Raw genomic sequence first — 26,843 nt, 5'->3', positions numbered from 1 at the left:
CAGCAAATAGATCATTTTCTTCAGAGATATTCTGATTTATCTTCAACTTTCACATATTGAAAGCCAGCAACGATTTTGTATACTGTTGGTGAGAAATTTTCTGCAGGTCGTTAGTATTATTCCCTTAACATTCCGCTGGAATATCTTTCGCAGTCATTTTCATTTCGCAGAATTTTCCTTTCTCATCTACAGCCTTCGGTGAAACGGATATGAAACTTTACTTTTCGTATTGGTGATTCACAGCAGTCACCCAAGTTCTGTAGTTAAAGCATAAGCTCTTCAAAGATCCCTCAGGGTAGGGCGGCGGCGGCCGCGACGCCTTCTGGGGACTGTGGTCCAGGAAGCCGGCGCGGGCCTCGGGAGAGCCCCGGGAAAGGCGACCCGGGGGCCTTTCTGCGCATGTGCCGTTCCTGTTTTTCACCCGGACGCGCTTCCGGTTCGACAGACTCTTCCGGGTGAGGGTCTTTCAGCCCGTGAATGCCTGGTCCCGCCGTGACTTGGACCTGGTGCGAACTGCAGGCGAAGCGGGTGCACCCACAACCTATAGGAAGGGCTGGCGGCGAGCTCCGAGCACTCGGGCGTCGGAGGGAACGGTGGGGCCGGGCGGAGCTGTCCTCGGGTCAGCGGAGGGTGGACGCGCGCTCTCCCTGTCTTTGGAGGGAGGGTTTCCTGTTGTCGGGAGGCGAGGCGAGGCGAGGCAGCTAGGACAGGATTGGGTTCCTGACCTGCAGGCCACGGGGCGGGCTCTCTCTAGGGCCCTGATTTGCCTGAAGAAGTGAAAGGTTTGCGCATCCAAGTAGCCAGAGTGAAAGTGAAAGGTTTGCGCATCCAAGTAGCCAGAGCCTCTTTCCAGAACTTCTGCTGATGCACTTAGTCCTGCAACCATTGATTACTATAGCTCAGCAAAGTTCATATCACGTTTCAGAAGAAGGATGTGAGCTGGAATGGGCAGGGTCCAGATTTGACAGGAAAAGACACTTCATTGGAGGTATCTGCGAGAGTCCTGGGTTGGAAGGAAGGCGTACTAGTTATAAATAAGGAAATGATCTCTTCATCACTTCCTAAACACATACATGTCATTCCCTACCATCTCCATCCTCTGTTTATTCTGAGCTGCACCAACCATGTTCATCACCTCACGTGGGATTTACTGAGTTTACCCCTTACAGAGCTACACAATGGGGTAAAGGAAAGACTAAAAACCAATTTATCTTATTTTAAAATTACGACTTCGTAAAGATTTTATTCAGTAATGCAGTTTGCTAGCAACAGAGCCAATAACTGAATTCTGGTCCTTTGAGTAACCGTCAGGGCTTTGTCATCTACCACATTTAAGTTACCTACCACAAGAAGTTTCTTAGTAAAAGGTCCTCTTGTGAAACTGCAGCTAAGGAAGACCAAACTGTCAAAAAGACAAACACCTTAAACACTTTCATTCATTCTCTCTGGATTCTCTCATCTCAAGTGGCTAAACACATTAGTAGGAAAGTAGGTAGGTGACAAAATACCATTTTCCTATTCCAAGAAATCTTTTAATCCTAGAATCCACTTTAATACCAAAATAGTGTTCCAGGCTTTGTGTATACTAACTTTGGTTGACCTAGTCTTCTATTAATTGGACTCAGGTTTTCAGTTTTTTTCAAAGGAGGCATAAATTCTCAGTAATTCAGTAGAAAACATTTGTTGACAGTAAGAAAAGCTCTATGTGACTATTCTAGAACTATAAATGGACAAGTGAACGTTTCCTCAAGCTGTTGCTTCCTGAACCAGACTGGTCAAAGGACCGTGTTTTTAAATGGGTGTGTGGCTGTCTTTGTAGGTAACTGTAGAGCTGCTGTGTGAGCCAGATTGCTCATTCCATTCCCCATTCTTCCTTACCCAGCTCTGCTTTCAACACTCTTGGCCCTTTCTCAAGAGAACCTGAAAATGAACAAATTTCAGGTAAGTTGCTCAGGGATTTACTTCTCACATTATACAGTGAACTTCAAGAGGTTTAGAGTAGTTTGCAGATGAAACTGAAATGTATAAAATTCAGCATCAGAGTATTCGATCAGTACTAGAAAAGTGGACATAGATATACAGAAATCATATATTCCTATAGACTTACTCAAATGGTTCCAGAAAGGCCCAGACCATATGAGATAGCCCTTACACTGGATTTTGTGTGGTTTTCCCATCAATTATCTAAAAATTTTCTTGGATGATCTTTGAGTAAGTGAAGTAGAGGCAGCTCTGCCAAAAACAGCTGGGAAAGAAATGCTATGGGTTTCCTGTGACTTCTATACCCAGGCGGAGCACAGTAATTACAGGGAACCAATCCAGTGTCATCCGAACAGGCAGCATTCAGATGGTTCTCTGTGATGTCTATGATCCAGTGATAAGACCTAGAGTAAATGGATAAAACCTGTAACAAATAGAATAATATTCTTCAAATAATGCCCTATAACTTTATTGCAGCTGTACTTATAAAACAAGTTCTAGAGGGGACAATTCAATATTCTGTAGGTAAAACTTCACTTGCCTGTCTCATTTCAACCCACTTGATACAGTCTTATGTCTGCCCCCACCACTCTGATGGATCTGTTCTGGAAAAAGTTACCAGTAACCTAAATGTTTTCAAACCCAATGAGTATTTTTCAGTTCATACTTCACAAACTCTTTGTTGCATTTGACAGTATGACTGCCCCCTCCCTAATATGCACCTCTGATAATGTCTGTGGTATCCCTCACTTGATTCTCTTTGTAGCTCTACAATCATGTCTTTTTTTTTTTTTTTAAATTGAGATGAGGTCTCACTATGTTGCCCGGGCTGGTCTCGAACTCCTGGGTTCGAGTGATCCTCCCACCTTGGCCTTCCAAAGTGCTGTGATTATAGGTGTGAGCTGCCATGCCCAGCCTGTAATCATGTCTTTTTTATATCTTTTATACAATCTTCTCTTTTGTTTCATGAACATTGCTATTCCATTGTTAGCCCATTATTCTTTCTGATTTTTTTTTCTTGCCCTTTGTGGTTTTTAACTTGTGAGTCTTTATGCTCTGAAATATTTCTGCCTCTGAGAACCTCAGCTTGAGATTCTTGCTGAACATCTCTACAAGGATGTCCAGAAGGCACATGGAGTCCTCGTATCCAACATGGAAATAATATTTACAACTTGCTCAATGTACTGCTGCTTCTTGATTCCCTATCAGTGCTGCTTCCATCAAGCCAGAAAATGTCTATTTTTTTTTTTTTTGAGATGGGGGTCTCGCTAGAGCGAGATTGCCCAGGCTGGAGTGCAGTGGTGCGATCTCGGCTCACTGCAAACTCTGCCTCCTGGGTTCACACCATTCTCCTGCTTCAGCCTCCTGAGTTGCTGGGACTATAGGCGCCCACCACAACACCCGGCTAATTTTTTTGTATTTTTAGTAGAGACGGGGTTTCACCGTGTTAGCCAGGATGGTCTTGATCTCCTGACCTTGTGATCTGCCCGCCTCAGCCTCCCAAAGTGCTGGGATTACAGGCGTGAGCCATTGCGCCCAGCCTGAAGTCCATCTTAATTCTCCTTTTCCTCACCTCCTACCATACCTGTTTGTCGAGCTTGCTAATAACATTTCTTGAATTTGTCCTTTCACTTCTTTCTCCTGCCTCAGTTTCTCGTGGGTTGTCATAATATTAGTAGCTTTCTCAGCAGTCTGCCTGGCCCCTTCCTCTTCCCACCTCAAGGCTGTTGTTCACACTGACCAGTTCCTCCAAAATGCCAACGTGATCATGTCTTAATACAGAAATGACTTAAGAGGTTCCACACCACTTACATAATACAAGTTCAGCATCCTTGGTATGACCTGAAAGGCTATTTATGTCATGACCGTTTCCTGCCTCTTCTTAATTCCTACCACTCTGGACCTTTCACTCAACAACTGTATATTGATCCAACAATTGTGTGTCATACGCTATGCTAGATGGTCTACATTCAACTTGAATGAAGGAGATACTGTCTCTGTCCTCATGGAGCTCACATGCTAGTGAAAGAGAAAGATATTACACCAACAGTTCAAACTGTGCTGAGGTGGTTCTCAACTCTGCCAGACCCATATCTATTTACAGAACATACTTTCTTATGAGCTATATTGGGATGCAAACCTTCCATATTCAGCCATCTCCTTTATCTCTCTTAGTTAATGCCACCCACCCACACCAGGCTGCCTCCTCTTTTAGACTTGGATGAAACCACACACCATAAGGTGTGGTACCAGCTTCCTGAGGGGCCAGATGGTGGAGCCAGATGATGCAACCTGGAAGTGTGGGCAGGTTAACTCACTGGGTGAACCTTGAATGAAGGGAAATGGAAAATGAGAAGGAGGTGGGCAGATGAATTCACCATCCTTTCTCTCTTCTGTGCACTATTTCAAGATTAGTTTCTCCTGGTGGTTCTCCCAGAGGTGTCCCATGTGCTGACCCCATGCTCCTGCTGAGGAAACTTGCCCCTCTTTGGGGCTTGTAGTGAGGTGGTGGGCAGCATGCTAATGTCTCTCATATCTCATTGTTTACATCCTTTCTTTCCTCCCTTCCTTACTTCCCTCACCCTCACTGCCCTGGCTTGGAGTTCCCAGATAAAATGATACAGACTGAGTCCTTGCCTTAGGCTCTGTTTTCTAGAAATCCGAACTAAACGCCATCCTCCCTTTATCCTGTTTTGAAGATTATAGATAATTTAACCTACTTGTGTAATTTTTAAAAAATCGATAGAACTCGAATATAGAGGAAAAGTAAAAACATAAAGTAATTAAAAATGATATGTATCTTAATACAGACTTGCCCAGATATAACTATAGTAAAAGTCAAAAGAGGAGTCTGATGTTTATACAGACTACTCTTAGGTTAAATCTCTATGAATGTAGTTACAGGTTCTCACTGATACAGGAGCGATGTGTTGTGATTTGAATACTGTACATAACATTGCCATTTGTGATATTTTTCAAGAGTGAAAATCCCTAAAGTTCCAGTTCAAATCAAATACAAATGTCCTTGATATACCCACTATTACATTGAAGAAAATTTAATATACATAAATATATATATATATATAAATATTATGTGTTCAAGTGCCAAATGAAATAAGGTTCTAGGCTCAGATCATTATAAACAGATTTTTCACTTATATGAATATTTAAGATTAGAAAGTTATACAGGACTTGGGGCATTTCTCTACTGTAGGAGAAGGTATTGCATGTTGCAGTGTCTCTACCATCCCTCCTTCCCTCTCCCTCCACCAAATGCCAGCAGCATCCCACAGAACCCTGATGGCCAAAAATGTCTCCACAGATGTGCTTCATGCCCCCAGTGGGAGGGACCACCCACACTGAGCCCCTCTGAAGAATGATGGTGGTCTGCATTTAGTCTCCTGAACATGCCCCAAATTTTACACTTCTTGCTTTTAATCGTGTTTCCACTGTTTGCTCCTTGACTTTCTACCCCTTTTCTGTCTACATTGGGACCATAGCCAGGAGCCATCTCATCATAGGACCCATTCCTGTCCCCATATTCTGTGTCCACAGACTGTGTGTTTACAGAGCAATGCTGGCCCTCTTCATCTCTGCATTACATATAGGGTCTGGTCATTATCTGTCTACCTCACAAGTAAGACTATTGGCCTTTAAAGGTGTAGGCATATCTCCTCAGTTGCCGTATGCCTACTCATAGTAGTGCTCATCATTTCTTTTTTGTGGGTAATCTTGTTTTGTGTGAAACAGTGAACTCTCCTCTGCTCTGAATGGATCATCGTTCTACTTACAGTGTTGCTTACAGAGTGGACCTGAGTCACCGGGAGAATCGAGTTTCTTTTTCTTTATCATAAGCACCTTTCAGTTTTTCACAAAGTGAACACATTCACTGTTCTTACTTTGGACTTTCTGCCGTGAAGTGCACTGGGTCTGCCTTAGCGAGTACAGAACTTTTTAGTGAAGGCTCTTCCCTGGCACTCTTTCCCCTGGCGTTTTGTTTGTAGTATTTTTGCCATTCTTTCTAGTCATTAAGACCTTATATGTCTATTGTTGTGCCTATAATTATAACATACTCTTTATCTTCAAGAAGCTTATAGGTCCTTTAGGCCGGGTGCGGTGGCTCACGCCTGTAACCCCAGCACTTTGGGAGGCCAAGGCGGGCGGATCACGAGGTCAGGAGATCAAGACCATCCTGGCTAACACGGTGAAACCCCATCTCTACTAAAAATACAAAAAAATTAGCCGGGCGTGGTGGCGGGCACCTGTAGTCCCAGCTGCTGGGGAGGCTGAGGCAGGAGAATGGCGTGAACCCAGGAGGTGGAGCTTGCAGTGAGCTGAGATTACACTACTGCACTCCAGGCCCTGGGAGACAGAGCGAAACTCCATCTAAAAAATAAAATAATAAAATAAAATAAAATAAAATAAAATAAGCTTATAGGTCCTTTAGAGGAAGTAATTCATGGAGGAAATAAAATGGATAATGTAACTACTTCTAGTTTATGTATAAGAGACAGTTAAGTGGTGATAGCGGGAAAGGCCTCATTGAATTACCTAATAAAGTATGTCAGTAGAAAGATGTATAGCAGATCAAAGATCAAAGAAAAGAAAGACTGGGGTGACCTAGAATGGTCATGTAGGTGAGGTGAAACATACAGCAGGCCAAAGCCCAGGTGTCTGCGAAGGTGGAGGCAGCATGCCTATTTTTTACTGCTTTATTTTTAAATATGAAGAATGAGAAAAATCATACACGAAATACCTGTGTTTCCTTCACCTCGCTTCCCCTGATCTTTCAAAACTATATTATAGTGATCAGAACTGGGAAATTCACATGAATACAGTACTATTATCTATCTTACTCAAATTCTGCTAATTATTTTCCATGAATATCCTTTTTCAGTTCAAGGATCCAACCTAGGAACCCAAGTTGCATTAAATGTCCTGTCTCCTTAGCCTCTTGCAACCCACAATGGTCCTTCTTTGTCACTTACAACCTTGACACTTTGCTGGCTATTTTGTAGGGTTCATCCTAGCCTTTCTTTCCTTTCTTCTTGCCCTTCCCTTTCCCTTGTTTTCCTTTTCCTTTGTTTTCTTTTCCTTTTCCTTCCTCCCTCCTTTAATTTCTCCTTTCTTTTCCTTTCCTCTTTCTTTTTTTTCTTTCCTTTTTACGTACTTAAACTTATTTAACTTGCATAATTTTTGAAACTAGGTTTTGCTCTGTCACCCAAGCTGGAGTGCAGTAGTGCAATCATAGCTCACTAAAGCCTTGATCTCCTCAGCTCAAGCAATCCTCCTGTCTTAGCCTCCCAAGTAGCTGGGACTACAGGCATGCACCACCACTCCTGGCAAAAAAAAAAAAAAAAATTGAGACATGAGGTCTCACTATGTGGCCTGAGCTGGTCTTGAACTCCTGAGTTCAAGCGATCCTCCCACCTCAGCCTCCCAAAGTGCTGTGATTACAGGCGTAAGGCACCACACCTGGCCTACCATATTTCTAAGAATCAAAACCATATAGAAAGATATTTTAGAGAAGTGTCACTCCTTCTCATCTCTTCTACTCTGTTCCTATCCATCCATTCTTTCCATCTGTCTCCACCTCTCCCCTGAATGTAACCAGTTTCATGAGTTTCTGGTGTATCCTTTCCATAATTTTCTTTGCACACGTAGTGGTTATATGTGGTGGGGTTTTTTTGTTTTTTTGAGATGAGGTCTTGCACTGTCAACCCAAGTTGATGGAGTGCAGTGGCACAATCTCAGCTCACTGCAACCTCTGCCTCCCAGACTCAAGTGATCCTCTTGCCTCAGCCACCCGAGTAGCACATGCCACCATGCCCGGCTAATTTTTTTTTTATTTTTTGTAGAGATGGGGTTTTGCCATGTTGCCCAGACTGATCTTGAACTTCTGAGCTCCAGTGATCTGCCTACCTCAACCTCTCAAGAGTGCTGGGATTATAGGTGTGAGCCACCACACCTGGCCATGTGTGTTTTCTTACATCTCCTTTCTTACATAAAAGGTAGAATATTATAGATATTCTTTAATACTTTACTTTTTTCACTTCATATCAGTTCGTGGAGACCTTCCTCATTATTTATGCTTTCAAATATTGCTTCTGATCACTATGGTATCTCTCCTTTGAGCTCCAGAACGATGTATCCAACTACCAGCTAGACATCTCTACTTCTTTACTCAATAGATACTTCAAGCACAGCATGGTGAACATCAGTGTCTTCGTTTCCTGTGCTCAATTCTCTTTTCTGTTTTGTTTTCCTAATCTCCACATATACTACTAGCATCAGCCCAGCTGATCATGTGAAATAATCTGCACATTACATCTGCACATCAAGTAGTGGTCAACTCTTCTTGCCTCCCGTTATGTAGGACTGATTTTCTCCTTCCCATTTCCCAGGAACTATCTGTGCTCATGTCCTGTAGTGGTGTCTTAGTTTTCTTCCCCTCTAATTTGACCTTTAAGCCAGTTTCTATTTTTCTAGAGTAGGGGACAGCAAATGTTTTCTTCAGAGTACAAGGTCAAAATTTTTGGCCTTGCTGGCCCTGTGGTCTCTGTCAGATTTCCTCAGCACAGCTGTTGTGACATGAAAGCCATCACAGACTGTGTGTAACAAATGAGCATGACCACATTTGGCTTCCAGTGGCCTAGATTTTGCCCACAGACTGTAGTTTGCCAACCCCTGTGCTCTAGAGCATTGTTTCAAAACACACATTTGGTCACAAATCTCCAGTCCTTGCTTACAAATACCTCTTTATGGATTTCCATTATTTACAACAGTGGTCTCCAAAGTGGAGGATAGGGAACACCCCAGCAATTCACTGTACTTCTATTCTTGTTAGTATTTCAGCCAAAAGAATGAAAAAATAATGAAGCTTTATTGATATTAATGTATAGCTGGAACTAACTTGGAAATATACTACAATTCCTAAGTAAATGTACGTTAGCTTATATGCAAGAATGTTTTGCTGATGTGTTGTACTATCTGAATTTCAAGACTACTAATTAGAAAAAAGAGTTCCTCTATTCTCTGGCCTCTGTCCCACTCCTCACTAGCCTTTCCTGTGGAGAGATTGTAGTTCTCGAACGCCCCATGTGTGTTTGGTGTCTGTGTATTTTCTTAACGGCCACAGTCCTATAATACAGCATACTGTTTATATTTCAGGACTAAAATTATGCCCTCAAAGAAGGGGTAACAAAAATGGAGCAAACTTTCTTCTTTTGTGATCACCCTTCATCTTGTGTGTATGTCCAGCATTGCTCTTTAAAGATGTACATTTCTATTTTTGTCACCCTGTCAGAATGTATGCTCCTTGAGAGCAAGATTAGTATTTTATGTGATTAGTAATCCAGGCAATTGGAATAGCTCCAGGACATGGTATAAGCTCAGTACATTTTTAAAATTCATTTTAAAAATGAACACAGTGACGTATTTTTAATTTTCTGCCCTCCCACAATTGTATCTCTTTATAGTTTTCAATTAGCCATGGCAGTGGTCTGCTTATAGTTTATGTTACCAGACATTTGATATCACTCAGTTTTGGTCACCCCAGATTAAACATTTTCTTTCAGAGATCAGTTTCATTCCAGGACCTGACTGTGAACTTCACCCAGGAGGAATGGCAGCAACTGGACCCTGCTCAGAGGCTCCTGTACAGGGATGTGATGCTGGAGAACTACAGCAACTTGGTCTCCGTGGGTAAGGACGGTTTCCTTGTACAACTCCCAAGAGCATACATTTTTTCTGTGTTACAAAAACATGTTGATGTCTAGAATTTAATTATTTAGCTTTGAGCATCAGGGGAGCAAGATGATTAAACCCTTTTAGACAGTAAAGTTTGTGTATGTATTCACTGCCCTTCCCTTACCCTTCACCAAAATGTTCTAGCTTTACTGAGCTATTGTTGGGAATCTTCATTGCACAGCTTCTGAAGCTGTACTTTCTGCATTCTTCAGAGTCCCTGATGTCCAAAGATCTTGGTCCAAGTTCTGTAATTTCCCATTAACAGGGTATCATGTTAGCAAACCGGATGTGATTTTCAAATTGGAGCAAGGAGAAGAACCATGGATAGTGGAGGAATTCTCAAATCAGAACTACCCAGGTAAGTAAATGATAACTGAGCAGTTGGAACCAATGGAAATGAGAGTTCTGTGTTGGTCAGTGGTAATAGTTGGCATGGTAATGTTTTTCATGAATTTCTTTTTGTTGGCCCCAGACCTTTAGAAGTGATTGAGGTTATTAACTGTCATGCTATGGACATCTGAAACATTCTCCCCAAATAAATAACTGAAATTTATAAAGATTTTTGCCACTAAGTTACCGATCCCCAGAATTCAAGTTCCTCTTTTATCACACCTTAAACTTTATTTCTGTAGCATTCTCTGTTGCCTCCCTTGCCCCACCCACCATTGTCATAGGCATGGTTTATATTTCAGACATTCAGAGATCTGTCATAATCTTTTTAATTGTCTTCCATTTTTCTCTACATCACTTAACAGAAGTAACACGGTTTCCCTTTCCGTTCTAAGCTTCACCAGGATCCAGAGTAGGGTGAGGCAAACAAGGTGCCTGGCATGCAAAATTTAGGAAGACACTCAACTCTCAGGATTGTGCGGGTGCCCTGGGTATCCTGCTTGCCTTCCTCTAGTCCCAGCTCTGCTCAGCCTGCAATCTTACTTGCCTTTGCATTGTACAAATTCAAGAGTTCCATGTCACTGCAAAAATTTCACATTCACCCCTTCCTTCTTGTGTGTTTTGATAATAACTGACCCATCTTTCTGACATCTGTTTTACCTGGTCTCACTGTATGACTCTCTTTCTGTAAGTGGTTACTTGACTCTTGTCTGTTTTATTCAACACTCCATCAGCCACACTTCCAGCATACTTTGTGTACTATTCCTTGTGACTGCTTACTTTTTCCACTCAATATTTAGTGGTATTTGTAAAGTGTCAAAGGTACTTGTATTCTTTGCTAGTTTCCTCTTCCTTTACCCCTGTTAAATAGTGGCTGGTACGGATGGATTTGCTTTTTAGTATTTAGTATTTTTTGTTTTTGTTTTTCTTCAAATCAACCAAGTAAGAGATATTTGCACTTGAAATTTGTTTAATCTTGGAAGGCTGGGCCTGAAGTCTAACCCCCAAAACAGTGCATTTCTAAGGAATTCTCATTTCATAGCAAATTATATAAAGACTCACCAATTACTGTTAATTGTGTTCCTTTTTCTAGAAGTTAATGATGCCTTAGAGAAGAACAAGGAAATCCAGGATAAACATTTGACACAAACTGTATTCTTCGGCAACAAAACACTGATTACAGAAAGAGAGAATGTATTTGGGAAAACACTTAATCTGGGCATGAATAGTGTTCCCTCAAGAAAAATGCCCTATAAATGTAATCCAGGAGAAAACAGTTTGAAAACTAATTCAGAAGTAATTGTTGCAAAGAAAAGCAAAGAAAACAGAAAGATTCCTGATGAATACAGTGGATTTGGGAAGCCACTGCTTCATACTAAGCATGAAAAAAGTCATTCGGGAATGAAAAATTACAGATACAATCCAATGAGGAAAGCCAGCAATCAAAATGAAAGTCTTATTCTTCACCAGAACATACAGATTTTGAAACAACCTTTTGACTATAATAAATGTGGGAAAACCTTCTTCAAGAGGGCAATTCTCGTTACACAGAAAGGGAGACAGACTGAAAGGAAACCAAATGAATGTAGTGAATGTAGGAAAACCTTTTCTAAGAGATCTACCCTCATTGTACATCAGAGAATTCATACAGGGGAGAAACCGTATGTTTGTAATGATTGTAGGAAGACTTTTCGTGTGAAGACAAGCCTCACTCGACACCAAAGAATTCATACTGGAGAGAGACCCTATGAATGCAGTGAATGCGGGAAAACCTTCATTGACAAATCTGCCCTCATTGTACACCAGAAAATTCATGGAGGGGAGAAATCCTATGAGTGTAATGAATGTGGAAAGACCTTTTTTCGGAAGTCAGCCCTGGCTGAACATTTCAGGTCACACACAGGGGAGAAGCCTTATGAATGCAAGGAATGTGGAAACGCCTTCAGTAAGAAATCGTATCTTGTTGTACATCAAAGAACTCACAGAGGAGAGAAGCCAAATGAATGTAAGGAATGTGGGAAAACCTTCTTCTGTCAGTCGGCCCTTACTGCACATCAGAGAATTCACACAGGGGAAAAACCCTATGAATGTAGTGAATGTGAGAAAACCTTTTTTTGTCAATCAGCCCTCAATGTGCATCGAAGAAGTCATACAGGAGAGAAGCCCTATGAATGCAGTCAATGTGGAAAATTTTTATGTACGAAATCAGCCCTCATTGCACATCAGATAACTCATAGAGGAAAGAAGTCTTATGAATGTAATGAATGTGGAAAATTTTTCTGCCATAAGTCAACACTCACTATACATCAGAGAACACACACAGGAGAGAAACATGGTGTGTTTAATAAATGTGGTAGAATATCCATCATGAAGTCAAACTGCAGTCAGTGTAAGAGAATGAACACAAAGGAGAATCTTTATGAGTGTAGTGAACATGGGCATGCCATCAGCAAAAACTCACACCTCATTGTACATCAGAGAACTATATGGGAGAGACCATATGAATGCAATGAATGTGGGAGAACCTACTGCAGGAAGTCAGCCCTCACTCACCATCAGAGAACACACACAGGAGAGAGACCCTATGAGTGTAATGAATGTGGGAAAACCTTCTGTCAGAAGTTCTCCTTTGTTGAACATCAGCGAACTCACACTGGGGAGAAACCATATGAATGTAATGAATGTGGGAAATCCTTCTGCCATAAGTCAGCCTTCAGAGTCCATAGAAGAATTCACACAGGAGAGAAACCATATGAATGTAATCAATGTGGGAAAACCTACCGTCGCCTGTGGACTCTCACTGAACATCAGAAAATACACACAGGAGAGAAACCTTATGAATGTAACAAATGTGAGAAAACATTTCGCCACAAATCAAACTTCCTTTTACATCGGAAATCCCACAAGGAATAAGTTCCAGCAAAGTAATAAATTCCAACAAAGCAACAAATCAAATAACTTACACAATGCGAAACTGTGAGTATGTATAGAGGAGTAAAATCTTATAATGAGTATGGAAAAATTTTCTGCCATAAGTCCATCCTCACCATAACATCAGAGAAATCATGTAGGAAAGAAATACTTTGTTTAATAAATGTATTATTCATTGTGAACTATGAAAATATTCAACAGCAATTCAAAGGTTATGCCAAATGTGCCTCCCTTTTAAAATAATGAAACAAACATTATTTAAGTTAAATTATTACTTGGTTCCTCCCCACAGTGTTACTTGATAGTGTATGTTATGAGGTGTGAGGATCTGACCATTTCAAATCAATACCATTTTTTGATAGTTGAGTAACTTGCAGTTTCTCAATTTATGGTGTATTTTCAGATTTGGCAGACTTTTTGTTGTCTGCTAACTCCATAGTCTTCTAGTAGCAGACTATATACCTTTATCTGCAAAGGTGACAACTCAGGAGCACTAACCATGGTACTCTATGCACCCATGGTAATTATACCCCAGGTGAGCCTTTGGTAAAGCTGAGCCAATGAAAGCCCTTCCTAAGACCTTTCTAATGGAATATAGGCACAGGATAACTAGTTCGTTATCCTGAAGCTTTCAGCCACGTCAAGAAAACAGCAATTGCAGTAGGAAAAACATGGAAAAATAAGTATTCTTGAACAACAAAGAGAATTTGGGTGATGGTTGAATCCAAAAAGTGTTTGTTTCTCTGGTTTTAGTATTCTCTGATATCCACTCAACCCCATCTACCAGTGGTTTGATTATGTCAATTAGTATGTTTTCAAAAATCTCTTGGATTTCCTAATCAACATGTTCATTAGAGGTATTCTTTAGAAGTCACTGATCAAATTCTGAGAACAAAAGGCCTCTGGGATGCTGATTAGGATTACATTGTATGGATATAATGTGATGAGGTAGGATTGCCACTTTTATGGGGTTATTGGGAAATGTTTACCTTTTAAGTCCTGATTTCCATAAGTGGGGTTTTCCCTATACCCATTCCTAGCCTCTCTGCCACATTATGCATTCTGCCCCAGGGAAGATGAAGTGGGCTTATCTAATTGGTAAGATAGTGATGGGTAACTGGGTTTGCTCAGCTGAACTCACTGTTCATTGTGGGCTGTTCTGCAAGCACAATTTCTTGTCACAGGTATTGCCTGTGATTGGTAAATTGGTCTAATTCTGTCATTCAGCTAATTGGCCCATTAGCTGAATGGTCACAGTAAGTTGCATCCTCCAACTCAATTTGATCAGTAATAAAAGTTTCATCCTGTCCCCTGTCTACTACTTAATTTTTTATTATTTAGATGGGGGTGGAAATTGTGCTATTTATTTGGGGCCCTTCAGAGAACCCAATATGAACATGACTTATCAGTTTATTCAGTTTTTATGTCCTTCAGGACAGATAAATGTATGTGTACACACATATACATATGTTAATATATATAAGTATATACATATGTTTAAATGTATGTGTGTGCATATACTGATCTTGCTCTTGTAAAATGTATTCATAGTCACTTCAAAGATTTGGTTGCTATTGTGAAAGGAATTATGTTACCTTTCACTTTGACACTAATGGAGTAAAGAAAAACAAAAATACCTAATTTTTGTGCCAAATTTATCTAAATTTATCCCTTAATGTTGGAACAATCTTTTCAAATCTTATGAAAAATGTAAATTCAGAAGTCCAAGAAGTTTAATGAACCCCAAGCAGGATAAAAATGAAGAGCACAACCAGACACCAAATTTCAAGACATAAATCAAAACTAGTTTAATAAAGAATATCTTAAAAGTAGCCAAAGAACAAAGACAAGATATAGAGTGTATTCATCTCCTAGGGCTGCCCTAACACAGTACCTCAGACTGGATGTTCTAGAACAACAGATCTATCTCATAGTTCTGGAGGCCAGAAGTCAGGTTGGGGTGGTGTTGGCAGGGCTATACTCTCTTCTGAAGGATCTGTTCCAGGCCTCTCCCCTGGCTTCTGATAATTCTGTAGCTTGTGGCAGCATAACTTCACATGGTGTTCTAAGTGTGCCTATTTGTGTCCAAATTTCCCTTTTATAAGGATACTAGTCATGGGATTAAGGGCCTGTCCTACTCCAGTATGACTACATCTTCAATAATTACATCTGCAACAATCGTATTTCCAAATAAGGTCACATTCTGAGGTACTCAGGGGTAGGACTTCAACACACATTTTGGGGAGACAATTCAGTCCGTAACAGGTTAATGTATTATTTATTGTTGTGTAACAAATTATCCCCAAAATTAGCAACTTAAAACAATAAACATTTACTATCTCATTGTTTTTGTGGTTTAGGAATTGTAGAGTAACTTGGCTAGGTGGTTGAGGCTCAAGGCCTTTGAGGTTGCTGTCAAGAAGTTGACCAGGGATGCAGTTGTGTAAAGACTTGATGGGGCTGAAGGATCCACTTCCACCATGGCTGTCTCCCACAGTTGTTAGCAGGAGACCTCAGTTCTTCATCACATCGACCTCTCCGTAGGGTTTCTTGAGTTTCTCACAACGTGGCAGCCGGCATTCATTCCTCAGAGTGAGTGATCCAAAGCCAGTTTCCCTTATAACCTAGCTTTGGAAAACTATCACTTTCACCGTATTTAATTAGTCACACAGACCAACCTTGATACAGTGCCGAAGAGGATCACACGGGAGCATGAGTACCAGGAGGTAGAGACCTCTGGAGCCATGTCACAGGCTAGCTACCACAGGCAACCACCACTAAGCATGGAGTGGTTTCAAGAAAGGTGAGAGGAGATGTGCTGAAAAAAGTTAGTACAAACAGCCTTTTCAAGGAGTCATACTAAAGGCAAGAGAAATAGCATTGTAGCTCGAGAGTAAAGTATAGTCAAAGGAGGCTTCTTTCTATAGCTAGAGATAAATGCATGTTTATACACTTATGGGAAATCTTCCATAGAGAGGGGGAGATGTTGGAGTAATGTTCTGCATAGGTGAGATAGGTTGGAATCTGTTTGTAAGGGGGAAGGGTAGCCTTTTTAAGAGAATAGGCAATGGTCATGCCATGCCGGCTCACACATATGGGTTGATGTGGTAAAAGTTGTGAATTTATTTTAGAATTGTTTCTGTTTTTCAATGAAATGGGGGATAAGATTATATGAGAGAATGGGAGAGTTATAAATCGGTATCACTGATATGACACATTTAGTTTGTTTTGCCAGCTTATTTTATCTTCCCATTTGTCTTTCACTACAGTGTTGCGGAGCATTTGTATTTTTGTTCTGTCAGTTACTAATATACTGATATCTTTATATAGTGCCTTAATGTCCCTGTTATTTGCAGGGAATAAGGGGAAGATAGTATATTAGTTTCTTACTGTCAGTCAATAATGAAATTAGTTGGTAATCTCTTCTTCCGTCTTCGCTCCTTGTTCACCTGGAATCTAATTTAAAATGAGAACTTATTCTTTAAGATAGACATATCAGTCTCTGAATTATTATATGTTCACAGTTTGCCTATGGACTTTTTGTATATTTGAAGATCAGTATGACTGGTTAGAAATCCCCAGCTAACTTTCTTTGCATATCCTGAAACACATTGTTCCATCATGTCTAGACCAAGTGTTATTCTTCAGAAACCTGATGCTCCTGGATACTCTGTCCCTCCAGAACCACTCCTCATGCTTGGGGCAGACCTCTATGAACTGCATCAACTGAGGTCTCTTGCCATCAAGTGTCTGATTGAGACCTTATTTGTGGCTCTCTTCTTCTGCAGCTAGAGCTATTCCCAGATCCCAAAAGTCATTTCCTTCCTGCATCACTTAGAGTTCAATCAGAGCAGCAGAGCCATATGTATGTTCTATAGATGACAAAATTGTTATCAAGATTTGACTCCAGGCTATTATGGGAAGCCTGTTATGTGACTGTCTTCATGGCTGATGCTGGCACTTTAATTCTGCAGGCCAAGCAAGTAGGGAAAGTGAACACTAAGAGAGAGAACAAAGACAAGCTGGAAGCCCCAGACAAAGCTGTGGCAGTTTTTACTGTCTTCTACCTAAACGATGTGGGTGTCCTACAGAGGTTGGTGCCATTTGTGGTGTTGCTAAGCACACACATAGCCCAGGAGCTGGAAGACCTGGAGGAGATCCTGGGGAAAAGAGAGCAGCCACAGGCTTGTCTCCTGAGCCACGCCACCAAGAACCAGCAGGTAAGAAACGTGTTGGGGGCAGAAGCCTTTCTAAGCCTAAAAACAAAATGATTTCTCCTCTGCCACCACCCTCCAGATCTCACACCAAAATGTCCTCTGTGACCCTCACTGGAAACATACAGGGAAGGGAGTTCTAGGGAACATAGAATCAGCTAAGCCAAAAGTGACACATTTCAAAGGCACCACACTCCTGCTTTCCCTTCAGGGCTAGGGATGGTAAATCCCTTGTTGGTTTCCCGCAACTCTTCCCACACTTTTGTAGAGAGTCTCTTCAATTTTCTTTCACTCCTTTCAAATGAGCTATTTCTTAATGGGACTGATTCTGTAACTGGTACCAGAAATGGCCCCAGGAAAGAGATCCTCAAAATGAAAATGAGATTCTGGGGAGTGGAAGAGGCCATGCAGCAGCACCTCACCTTTGGAGACAAAGCAGACACTGTTGTAACATGCCTTAGGAAAGAGTGGTAATCAGGTTTTGGCCTGGCAGTACAGCTAGTGCATCATGGAGACCCTATAATGAAATTACATGGGCCGCCTTTGAAGGAGCAGCTTGACATATAGGTGAACAATTTGAGTCTCCTGGGTAGAAATATGACTTAAGGGATTATATGGGGAATTCATAGCACCTTACTCAACTTTGAGACTTAAGCCAATTCCCAGACCCAAAGTGGCTACAGGAAGACCTTTTAAGAAGGTTCCTGCAGTGTAGCCATAGAAGCATTGTGCAGCTCTTCCTCCAGGCCTTCCCAGGGGTATCTGTGGTCACTTACCACCATGGCCATGCATGAGGGAGGACATACCCAGACTTCTATGGGGATTTGGATATTGGCCTTGATTATATGAATTCTTGCCATTCCCAAACACTACAGTGGCCCATAAACAGAGTGGAGACTTATGAAGGTCGGGAGATAGATGAGTCTGGGCCTGAATCCAACTCCCAGAGGGTTTGCTTCTGCCAGTGGAAACACACCAATCCTATAGTTTTAGTCCCAGAATGCCACAGACTTAGTGGCAGAATCCTTGTATTGGTTCCCTGACAATGGAGGGAATACTCTTGTAGCCCATGATAATTTAAAAGTTATCCAGACTAGACATGTTTTAGGTCAAAAGGTGGGGGATAAGAGATAGCCAGTGATTTGATGCAGATACCTAACATTGTTTATATGAGGTACATGGATCATACTCTGTGCTGACTCCAATTTTGCATTCTATGGAAGTTAAGAGAGAATTTAATCTTTAAAAGAGTTAAAGCATTCATTCAACAGCCATTATCTTGTGTCCCCTCTTATGAAGACAGTGATTGAACTTAGGACCACCCTAATCTGGTATTTGATCTTGATTACATCTTCAAAATGATCCTATTTTTAAATAGGGTCACATTCATGAGCACCGGCATTAAAACTTCAACATATCTTTAGGGAGAGATACTCAATCCACAAACGTTCTTTTAGATTTGTATCTCCTCAAATATGTGAGAATGAAAAAAATATAAGGAATTAATTATTAAATGCAAAAGGTGCATCATTTACATTAGTCTGCAGATGACATTTTAAGCCTGAATTGAAGTATTTAACTTCTCTCTCCAATCTGTTATTTTTGCTTAAACAATAGAACTGTCATGTGATTTTAATATTAAAACCCCAATGAAAATATAAAACTTTCTGCTGAAACTTTCCAATGAGAATGTTATGAATGGCCTAAAGTCTACTTGATGGCTATTCTTTTAACCTAACGTTTACATGATGGCTATTCTTTTATCTTTTTTACACAACTGGAGACATTACGGTTAGGAATTAGTGATAGTTCCTAAGAAATACGGCAGAGATACAAAGAAGAAAGTGTTAGACATCAATAGAAAATTAAATTTTTGAGTTTGGTGATGGCAAATTTGGGATACCAGGCTTTTCAGAACAAGTTGTTCTGGTGTGTCCTAGAAATCTTTTCTCTTCTCACTATAGACTTTAGTTAGCAGTTTGACCCAGATAGGAGCCGTGTTGGAAAGTCTTTATATATTTGAAACATATGAAATGGTTCCTGTTTAACTTTAATCCAAGTTTTTTGTTTTGTTTTCATCGAAGGTTTTAAGCACCAAAATTAGGGATGACAGGTCCTGTGCATAATTTGTCTTTATCCCAATAGCCATTCCCATTTTTATAATACTCATAACAATATTTTCTTTGTACTCAGCTAAATTATTTCAGTTGCATTTTTGGCTTATATATAACTTGAGATCTATAAAACTAATGTGTCTGTTATTTGTAAAAAGTGAGCTATGTATACATACACCTTTCCTTAGAGACAAACACACTGATACCTCAACATACAAGTAATGAGGTAGATGAAAAGGAGGCACACCTGGGGATTATACAACAATTGAGCTCTGCGGCAGCTCTTGTCATATCTGAGAAAACAAAGAAAGATGAGAGCATGAAGAAACTGAATAGCGTCTATGGATTAAGGCCAATCCTAACTATGCCTATCCCACTTGGCTAAAAACAGGCAAGTTGCCACCAGCGTGTATGAGAACAAATTCGGGAAAGTGTAATTCGACTTCTGATACAGGGCTCAAATGTATTCAATATTACATGCTAGTGTTTGCATGTACTAGAAAGCTTAGCTTTTAAGACATACAACAAGAAATCAATTTCAAATAACATAATATTCCCAGTAATAGGTTCTCCATATTCTGAATCTAAGGCCTAGAATTGTTGCAATTTTTCCATTTTTTCTTGATTCTTTAGAAACATAAGAGTGGTGCAAACTATTCAGGGAAGCTGGGTGTCTCAGTTATATCCATTTATTTTTTGATTTTTTTTTTTTTTTTTGGAGACGGAGTCTCACTCTGTCACCCAGGCTGGAGTGCAGTGGCATGATCTCGGCTCACTGCAAGTGATTCTCATGCCTCAGCCTCCCTAGTAGCTGGGATTACAGGCGCACGCCACCATGCCATGCTAATTTTTGTATTTTTAGTACAGACAGGGTTTCATCATGTTGGCCAGGCTGGGCTCAAACTCCTGACCTCAAGTGATCCACCCACCTCAGCCTCCCCAAGTGCTAGGATTACAGGTGTGAGCCACCGCACCCAGCCATTTAGACAAGGCAGCAGAAACCATCTTATCCACAGACCCAAGACCTTTGGATTTCTCATGTCACCCCTCCTAACTCTTTGCCCTTTAGTTCAGATTCATGATCAGCTTTTTGCTTTCCCCTGTCTACAAGCAGAGTTCTCCAAAACTTCTAATTCATTCAGAAGAGATGGCTTTTGTTTTCCTTACTTATGCTTAAATTAGGGTTGTATCATCTAACCTACAAAAGTTGGCATCTTTAGATAGCTACCTCTGTTTAATTCAGTGAAAGTAGATTATGGACAAACAGCAAAATGAATGTTCACTGCAGCCTTCTAGCTGCCTCTTAGCTTATCACTGCTTGCCACAGGAACTGCCTTGTCCAATTTCAAATTTAGTTGAACACATTTAACAATTCTTTTTTTTTTTTTTTTTAAATTCGAAGTCTCACCCTGTCGCCCAGGCTGGTGTGCAATGGCATGATCTCAGCTCACTGCAACTTCTGCCTCCTGGGTTCAAGTGATTCTCCTGCCTCAGCCTCCCAAGTAGCTGGGATTACAGGTGTGCACCACCATGCCCTGCTAATTGTTATTATTTTTTTTTTGTATGTTTAGTAGAGATGGGGTTTCACTATGTTGGCCAGGCTGGTCTCAAACTCCTGACCTCATGATCCACTTGCCTCGGCCTCCCAAAGTGCTGGGATTACAGGTGTGAGCCACCACGCCTGGCCAAAGACTCAAGTCAGTGCAATAAAAAAAAGTACATTTCTGATCACATCTCCATTTCATCAACATTTACATATTTGTATTTCCAAGATATTCCATACAGCATGAATCCGTGAAGAATTAGGCTTCGACTAAGAATCTTTCTACATTGATCTCTCAAGTTTTTAGCAAAGGGTAAGTCACCTCTAAATATCTTTCTTCATCTTCCTCTTTTTTTAGGGTTTCTTTTTATTGTGAGTTATCTGATGTCGAGAAAGCTTTGAGTTTAAGCTAAAAGCTTTTCCACATTGATTACATACAAAGTGTTTCTCTCCTGTATGGATTTTCTTGTGTTTATTAAGATTTGAATTATTGTTAAAACACTTTCCACATTCACCACATTCATAGGATTTCTCTCCAGTATGAATTTTTTTATGTTGATTAAGTTTCCAGTTAAGGCAAAAGGTCTCTCCACATTCATTACATGTAAAGGACCTCCCTACAGAAAGAGTCTGATGTTTAGTAAAGTTTGACTGATTTTTAAAGGTTTTTTCACAAGTCGTACATTGGTAAGGTCTCTCTCCTGTATGAGTTCCTTGATGTTGTGTTAGATCTGACAGACGGACAAAGGTTTTTTTACAATTACTACAAATAAAAGGTTTTCTTCCAGTATGGATTTGTTGGTGGCGAGCAAGATCCGTGCGCTGGACAAAGGCTTTCTTACATGCATTACATGAAAAGGGCTTCTCTCCAGCATGAGTTTTCTGATGTTTATTAAGATTTGAGATGCTTTTAAAGGAGTTCCCCTTTTTATTGTGAGTTATCTGATGTCGAGAAAGCTTTGAGTTTAAGTTAAAAGCTTTTCCACATTGATTACATACAAAGTGTTTCTCTCCTGTATGGATTTTCTTGTGTTTATTAAGATTTGAATTATTGTTAAAACGCTTCCCACATTCACCACATTCATAGGGTTTCTCTCCAGTATGAATTTTTTTATGTTGATTAAGATCCCCATTAAGGCGAAAGGTCTTTCCACATTCATTACATGCAAAGGGCCTCCCTGTAGAATGAGTTTTCTGATGTTTAGCAAAGTTTGACCGAAATTTAAAGGCTTTTTCACAAGTCGTACATTGGTAAGGTCTCTCTCCGGTATGAGTTCTTTGATGTTGTGTTAGATCTGACAGACGGACAAAGGTCTTTTTACAACTACTACAAATAAAAGATTTCTTTCCGGTATGGATTTGTTGGTGGCGAGCAAGATCCGTGCGCTGGGCAAAGGTTTTTTTACATTCATTACATGAAAAGGGCTTCTCTCCAGTGTGAGTTTTCTGGTGTTTATTAAGATTTGAGATGCTTTTAAAGGATTTCTCACAAACATCACACTTGTGGGGTTTCTCTCCTGTGTGAGTTCTTTGATGTAGAATAAATTTGGAGTATGGATTGAATTCCTTTTCACAATAATTACATGGATAATATTTCTTTCTAGTATGAATTGATCGATGTCGAGTTTTTTCTGAGAAACAGTGAAAGGTTTTTCCACAAAAGTTACAGGAAAAGGGCTTCCTTTGAGTATGAGTTTTTTGTTGCCGAGTCAGGTTTAGTCTGTTGCCAACATGAAACCTCTGATGTATAGAGAGGGATGAGAGAAACCTAAAGGCCTTTTGACATGCATCACATTTGTATGGCTTCAGTCCACGGTGCATGCTCTGATGTTGAATAACCTGTGAAGGTCTGTTAAAAGTTTCACCACATTGGTTACATTCAAAGTGTTTATATAGCGTACAAATTCTCTGGAGTATTGTAAATGATGAGCGATGCCTAAAGCCCTTTGTATTTTCACCATATTTGTGGACTTCCCCTACCTTGTGGATTTTCTGATGTCTAGTAAGTTGTGAGATATGCCCAAAAGCCATGCCACAGTCATCACATTCATAACGCCGGACAAAAGTACGATGTGTTCGGTATTCTCCATGGTGAAAGCTTTGTCTGAAGGCATTCCCAGATTCACTGAGGGCACGAAACGTTGCCAATGCTGGTTGACACGCTGTTAGGAAAACAATATGAGAAAAAAAAATCAGAACTGGACACTGCAACATATACCAAGTTAATTAGGAAAGTGAGGGAAAGAAGAGTGTAGTGACTGGAGACTTTAGAGGGGTAGGATGAGAAGTAGGAGCTTGTGGAGGTAGAGAGGCAGATAATTGCTTCTCCAAGTACAAGAATGATTTAAGTGATCAACAGTGGCCGTTGAATTTTTTTCTATTTATTTAAACTTGAAATAATTATACTTGTGATTGCAAAAATGGCTCAATGAAATTTTAATAACCAAAGCAGAAAAGCTTAAAGAACCTAAAAAGAATCACGTGAAATCCTAAGCATGGATTAAAGTTTTGTTTTCATTAATGCCCTTTAAAATATTTCTGTGTGGTATAGCAATTTGTGAAAGTGATTACACTTTAAATATTTTCCTTTGAACATCAAAATTGGGGATACTTATGAGTAAATATACACCTGTCTTATCAATTTGATATTTAATGTTTTACTGTGCGACAGGGTCATTATTGATTGGGTCAGTGTTCTATTTGGATATTTGAGTTGTACTTATTTTTGTTGTTGCTAAGAACATTAAGAACAATCTTAAATCTACATCTTTGTTAATTTGAAATATATTCTAGTACCGATGCTTAGAAATGAGAGTCCCAATTATATTTCTGGTATATACATGCACTGCACTCAAGTTCTTATATTGCATGAACACACCATTATTTTCCAGTATCTTGATAACCCTAGACTATCAAACTTACCTTTATATAAAACTGTGGTGTCATGAGTTTCTGGCATTTTTTTGTAATAAAAACATCTAGAAACTGGTTAACTGAAGAAATTTGAGCATTCCTATACACATATGAATTATAGATTGAGCATTTCTATACACATACAAAATATATGTTAATACAGACAAAAATATCTGCCACTGATAAGATGGAGAACCAGCATGGGTTTCTGTTATCTTCCTCATTCTAGTCTGAAATGCTACTGAAGTGCTTAGAAAAATGTATAGATATAGTGGAATATTTATAAATATACATGAGTAATATTTTCAAAAACATAAATATTTCAACATGGGACAGAATCAGTGGTAATAAAAGGGACAAAGTGGGAACAGTTGGTTTGAAGATACGGTTTTTAATTTTTTTTTTTTTTGTGAGACAGAGTCTCACTCTGTCACCCAGGCTGCAATGGCATGATCTCAGCCCATTTCAAGCCCCATCTCCCAGGCTCAAGTGATTCTCCTCCCTCAGCCTCTCAAATAGCTGGCCAAACCATCACGTCTGGCTAATTTTTGTATTTTTAGTAGAGATGGGTTTCGCTATGTTGGCCAGGCTGGTCTCAAACTCCTGACCTCAAGTGGTCCAACTGCGTCGGCCTCCCAAAGTGGTGGCGTTACAGGTATGAGTCACCATGCCCACCCTGAAGATATGTTTAAATGAACTTAATGGTTGGCATTTATAGCAACATTATATAGCCAAAGATGAAACAGCAGCATGGAAAACCTGGTTGGAGAATTCTTTTAGAGGGAAGGAACTGGAGAAATAGAATATATAAAAGAAAAGTCAGGATTAAAAGAAAGTACTACCATCCGTTAAATGTGAGTCCTATTAAAAATGTGTAGAAAATTTGCCAACTTCATCATGTGGCCTAATGTCTGGGCAACTAGAGTCTCTGAAATAGAGGAGGAAAGAGGGTGGGGGCAGGGACCAGAAAAATATTTGAAGAAATAATGGGCAAAAAATTCTCAAACACAGTAAAAACTATAAACTCACATATCCAAGAAGCCCAAATCACACAATAAGAAACATGAAGAGAATTACACTAAGGCACATTATAATGAAATTGTTCAAAGCCAGCGATAAAGAGAAAACTGTAAAAGCAACCAGAGGGGGGAAAAAGACATTATGTACATGACACAAAGACAAAGAAGACATCAGATTTCTCACTGGAAACACTGCAAGCAAAAAAGATAATGGAACAAAATCTTTAAGGTACTAAAAGAAAAACAACAACAACAACAACCTATTAACTAGAATTCTATGCCCAGCATATGGCTTTCAAAAATGAAGACAAAAGACCTTTTCAGAAATACAGAGACTGAAAGAATTCATTACCAGCAGAGCTGCACTACAAGTAATTTTAAAGGAAGTCCTGCAGGGCAGAAGAAAAGGGATGCCAGATGGGAATTTGGCCCTGCACCAAGGAATGAAAAGTAACTGAAATTGTAACTGGTAAATATGTATGGGTTTATTATTAAATCTCTTTAAAAGGTTGACTGATTAAACACAAATAATGTATTATGGGGCTTATAACAGGTGAAAGTAAAATGTATGACAGCAACACCAGAAAGGCAGGTGGAGATAAATTATAGTATAATATATATAGTATAAGAATTATTATATAAGAACTACAGTATAATTCTTATACTCTACATGAAAGAGTACACTATCACTTGCAGGTAGATTGTGATAAGTTAAAGACAGATACTATAAACTCAAATCCTAATACAACCACTAAAATAGAGTTACAGCTAATAAGCCAACAAAGGTGGTAAAATAGAATCCTAAAAAAAAAAAAAAAAAAGAATCAATCCAAAATAGGGTAAGGATAATAAAGCAGAATAAAGGAGAAAAAGGGGAAGAACAGATATGACAAATAGAAATCTATTTGATTTAGGCTCAAGCCTAACCATATCAATAATCACAGTAAATGTAAAAATAAAAACACAAGGTTTCACAATCTGAGCCTTTGTATCAGAGAATTCTTTGTTATAGGGGCCGTCATGTGCATGTAGGATCTTGGCATCCCTGGCTATTACACCCTAGATACCAGCAGCATGCCTACATACCCAGTTATTACCACCAAAAAGATCACCCAGACATTGCCAGTTGCCCTTAGAGGGGAAGGTCTTCCCTTCTTCCCATTGAGACCCAGTGGTATAAGCACCTCAACGAAAAGGTGGAGATTATCAAGCTTGTATGAGAAAGTAAAACCAAATTGTTTGCTAACTACAAGAAACTAACTTTAGGGACACAATTGGTTAAAAAGTAGATGGATGGAAAATATATACCATGCTAACAGTTAAAAGAAAGCTAGAGTAGCTGTATTAATATCAGACAAAATACATTTTAGAGTAATAAGTATTTCTAGGGATAAAGAAGTTTATTTCATAAGAATAAGGAATTAACAGAGCATAATTCTAAGTGTTTAATGCACCCACAGAACTTCAAAATACTTGAAGCAAGATTACCAGTGAAAGAATATACTCCAAGAATAGGAAACTAATTTTAAATAAAAGAACCCACTATGATGGATAACTAGAAAACCACACTAGTATAAAAAAGAATATTTTTACTAGTATAAAAAAGAATATACTCATACAGAACAGAAATACACGAATAGAATAAAAAATTTCAGAAGATGATTTCTGTAGATATATATTTCTGATGGCTTGTGTGTAAGGATGGCATCATAAGTCAGTGAGGACAGGATGGATGCTTTGGTGGGTGGTATTGTAAAAACTGGCTCATTGTTCAGAGAAAATGGGGCTGGTTGTCCATTATGCCATATACAAATATAGACAGATTAAAATGTGAATTTTAAACCCGTAATGCTGATAGGGGAATGTCTTTGTGGTCTAGGATGCAGCAGGCTTCTTAACAACAAAAAGACAATAAGCAAACACTATAAGTCAAAAAATATTATGGATGTGATCAAAAATCAAGGATTTCTGATCAAGAGAAGCACCAGAG

The 26,843-nt window shown here is 39.6% G+C and overlaps 1 protein-coding gene across 11 annotated transcripts in view; it reads left to right on the top strand.

Annotated features, from left to right (window-relative positions):
• The first annotated feature begins 216 nt into the window (after positions 1–216).
• Positions 217–26,843, top strand: part of ZNF334 (zinc finger protein 334) — a 43,878-nt gene continuing 17,251 nt past the window's right edge. For 2 of the 11 annotated variants that reach the window (XR_004179098.1, XR_652273.4), the window contains exons 1-6: positions 217–619; positions 1,883–1,941; positions 9,558–9,684; positions 9,995–10,087; positions 11,213–13,095; positions 17,025–17,270. Coding sequence is in view for 7 of the 11 variants with exons in the window: in XM_009215992.4 (XP_009214256.1) it covers positions 478–619; positions 1,883–1,941; positions 9,558–9,684; positions 9,995–10,087; positions 11,213–13,032 (2,241 nt within the window). In the remaining 4 variants the exon portion in view is untranslated. The other 9 variants (XR_004179099.1, XR_004179100.1, XM_031656806.1 and 6 more) reach the window with 9 other exon arrangements.

This window comes from Papio anubis, chromosome 16, assembly GCF_008728515.1.
Source record: "Papio anubis isolate 15944 chromosome 16, Panubis1.0, whole genome shotgun sequence".
Lineage (NCBI taxonomy): Eukaryota > Metazoa > Chordata > Mammalia > Primates > Cercopithecidae > Papio > Papio anubis.
This window is presented reverse-complemented; position numbering and strand designations above follow the sequence as displayed.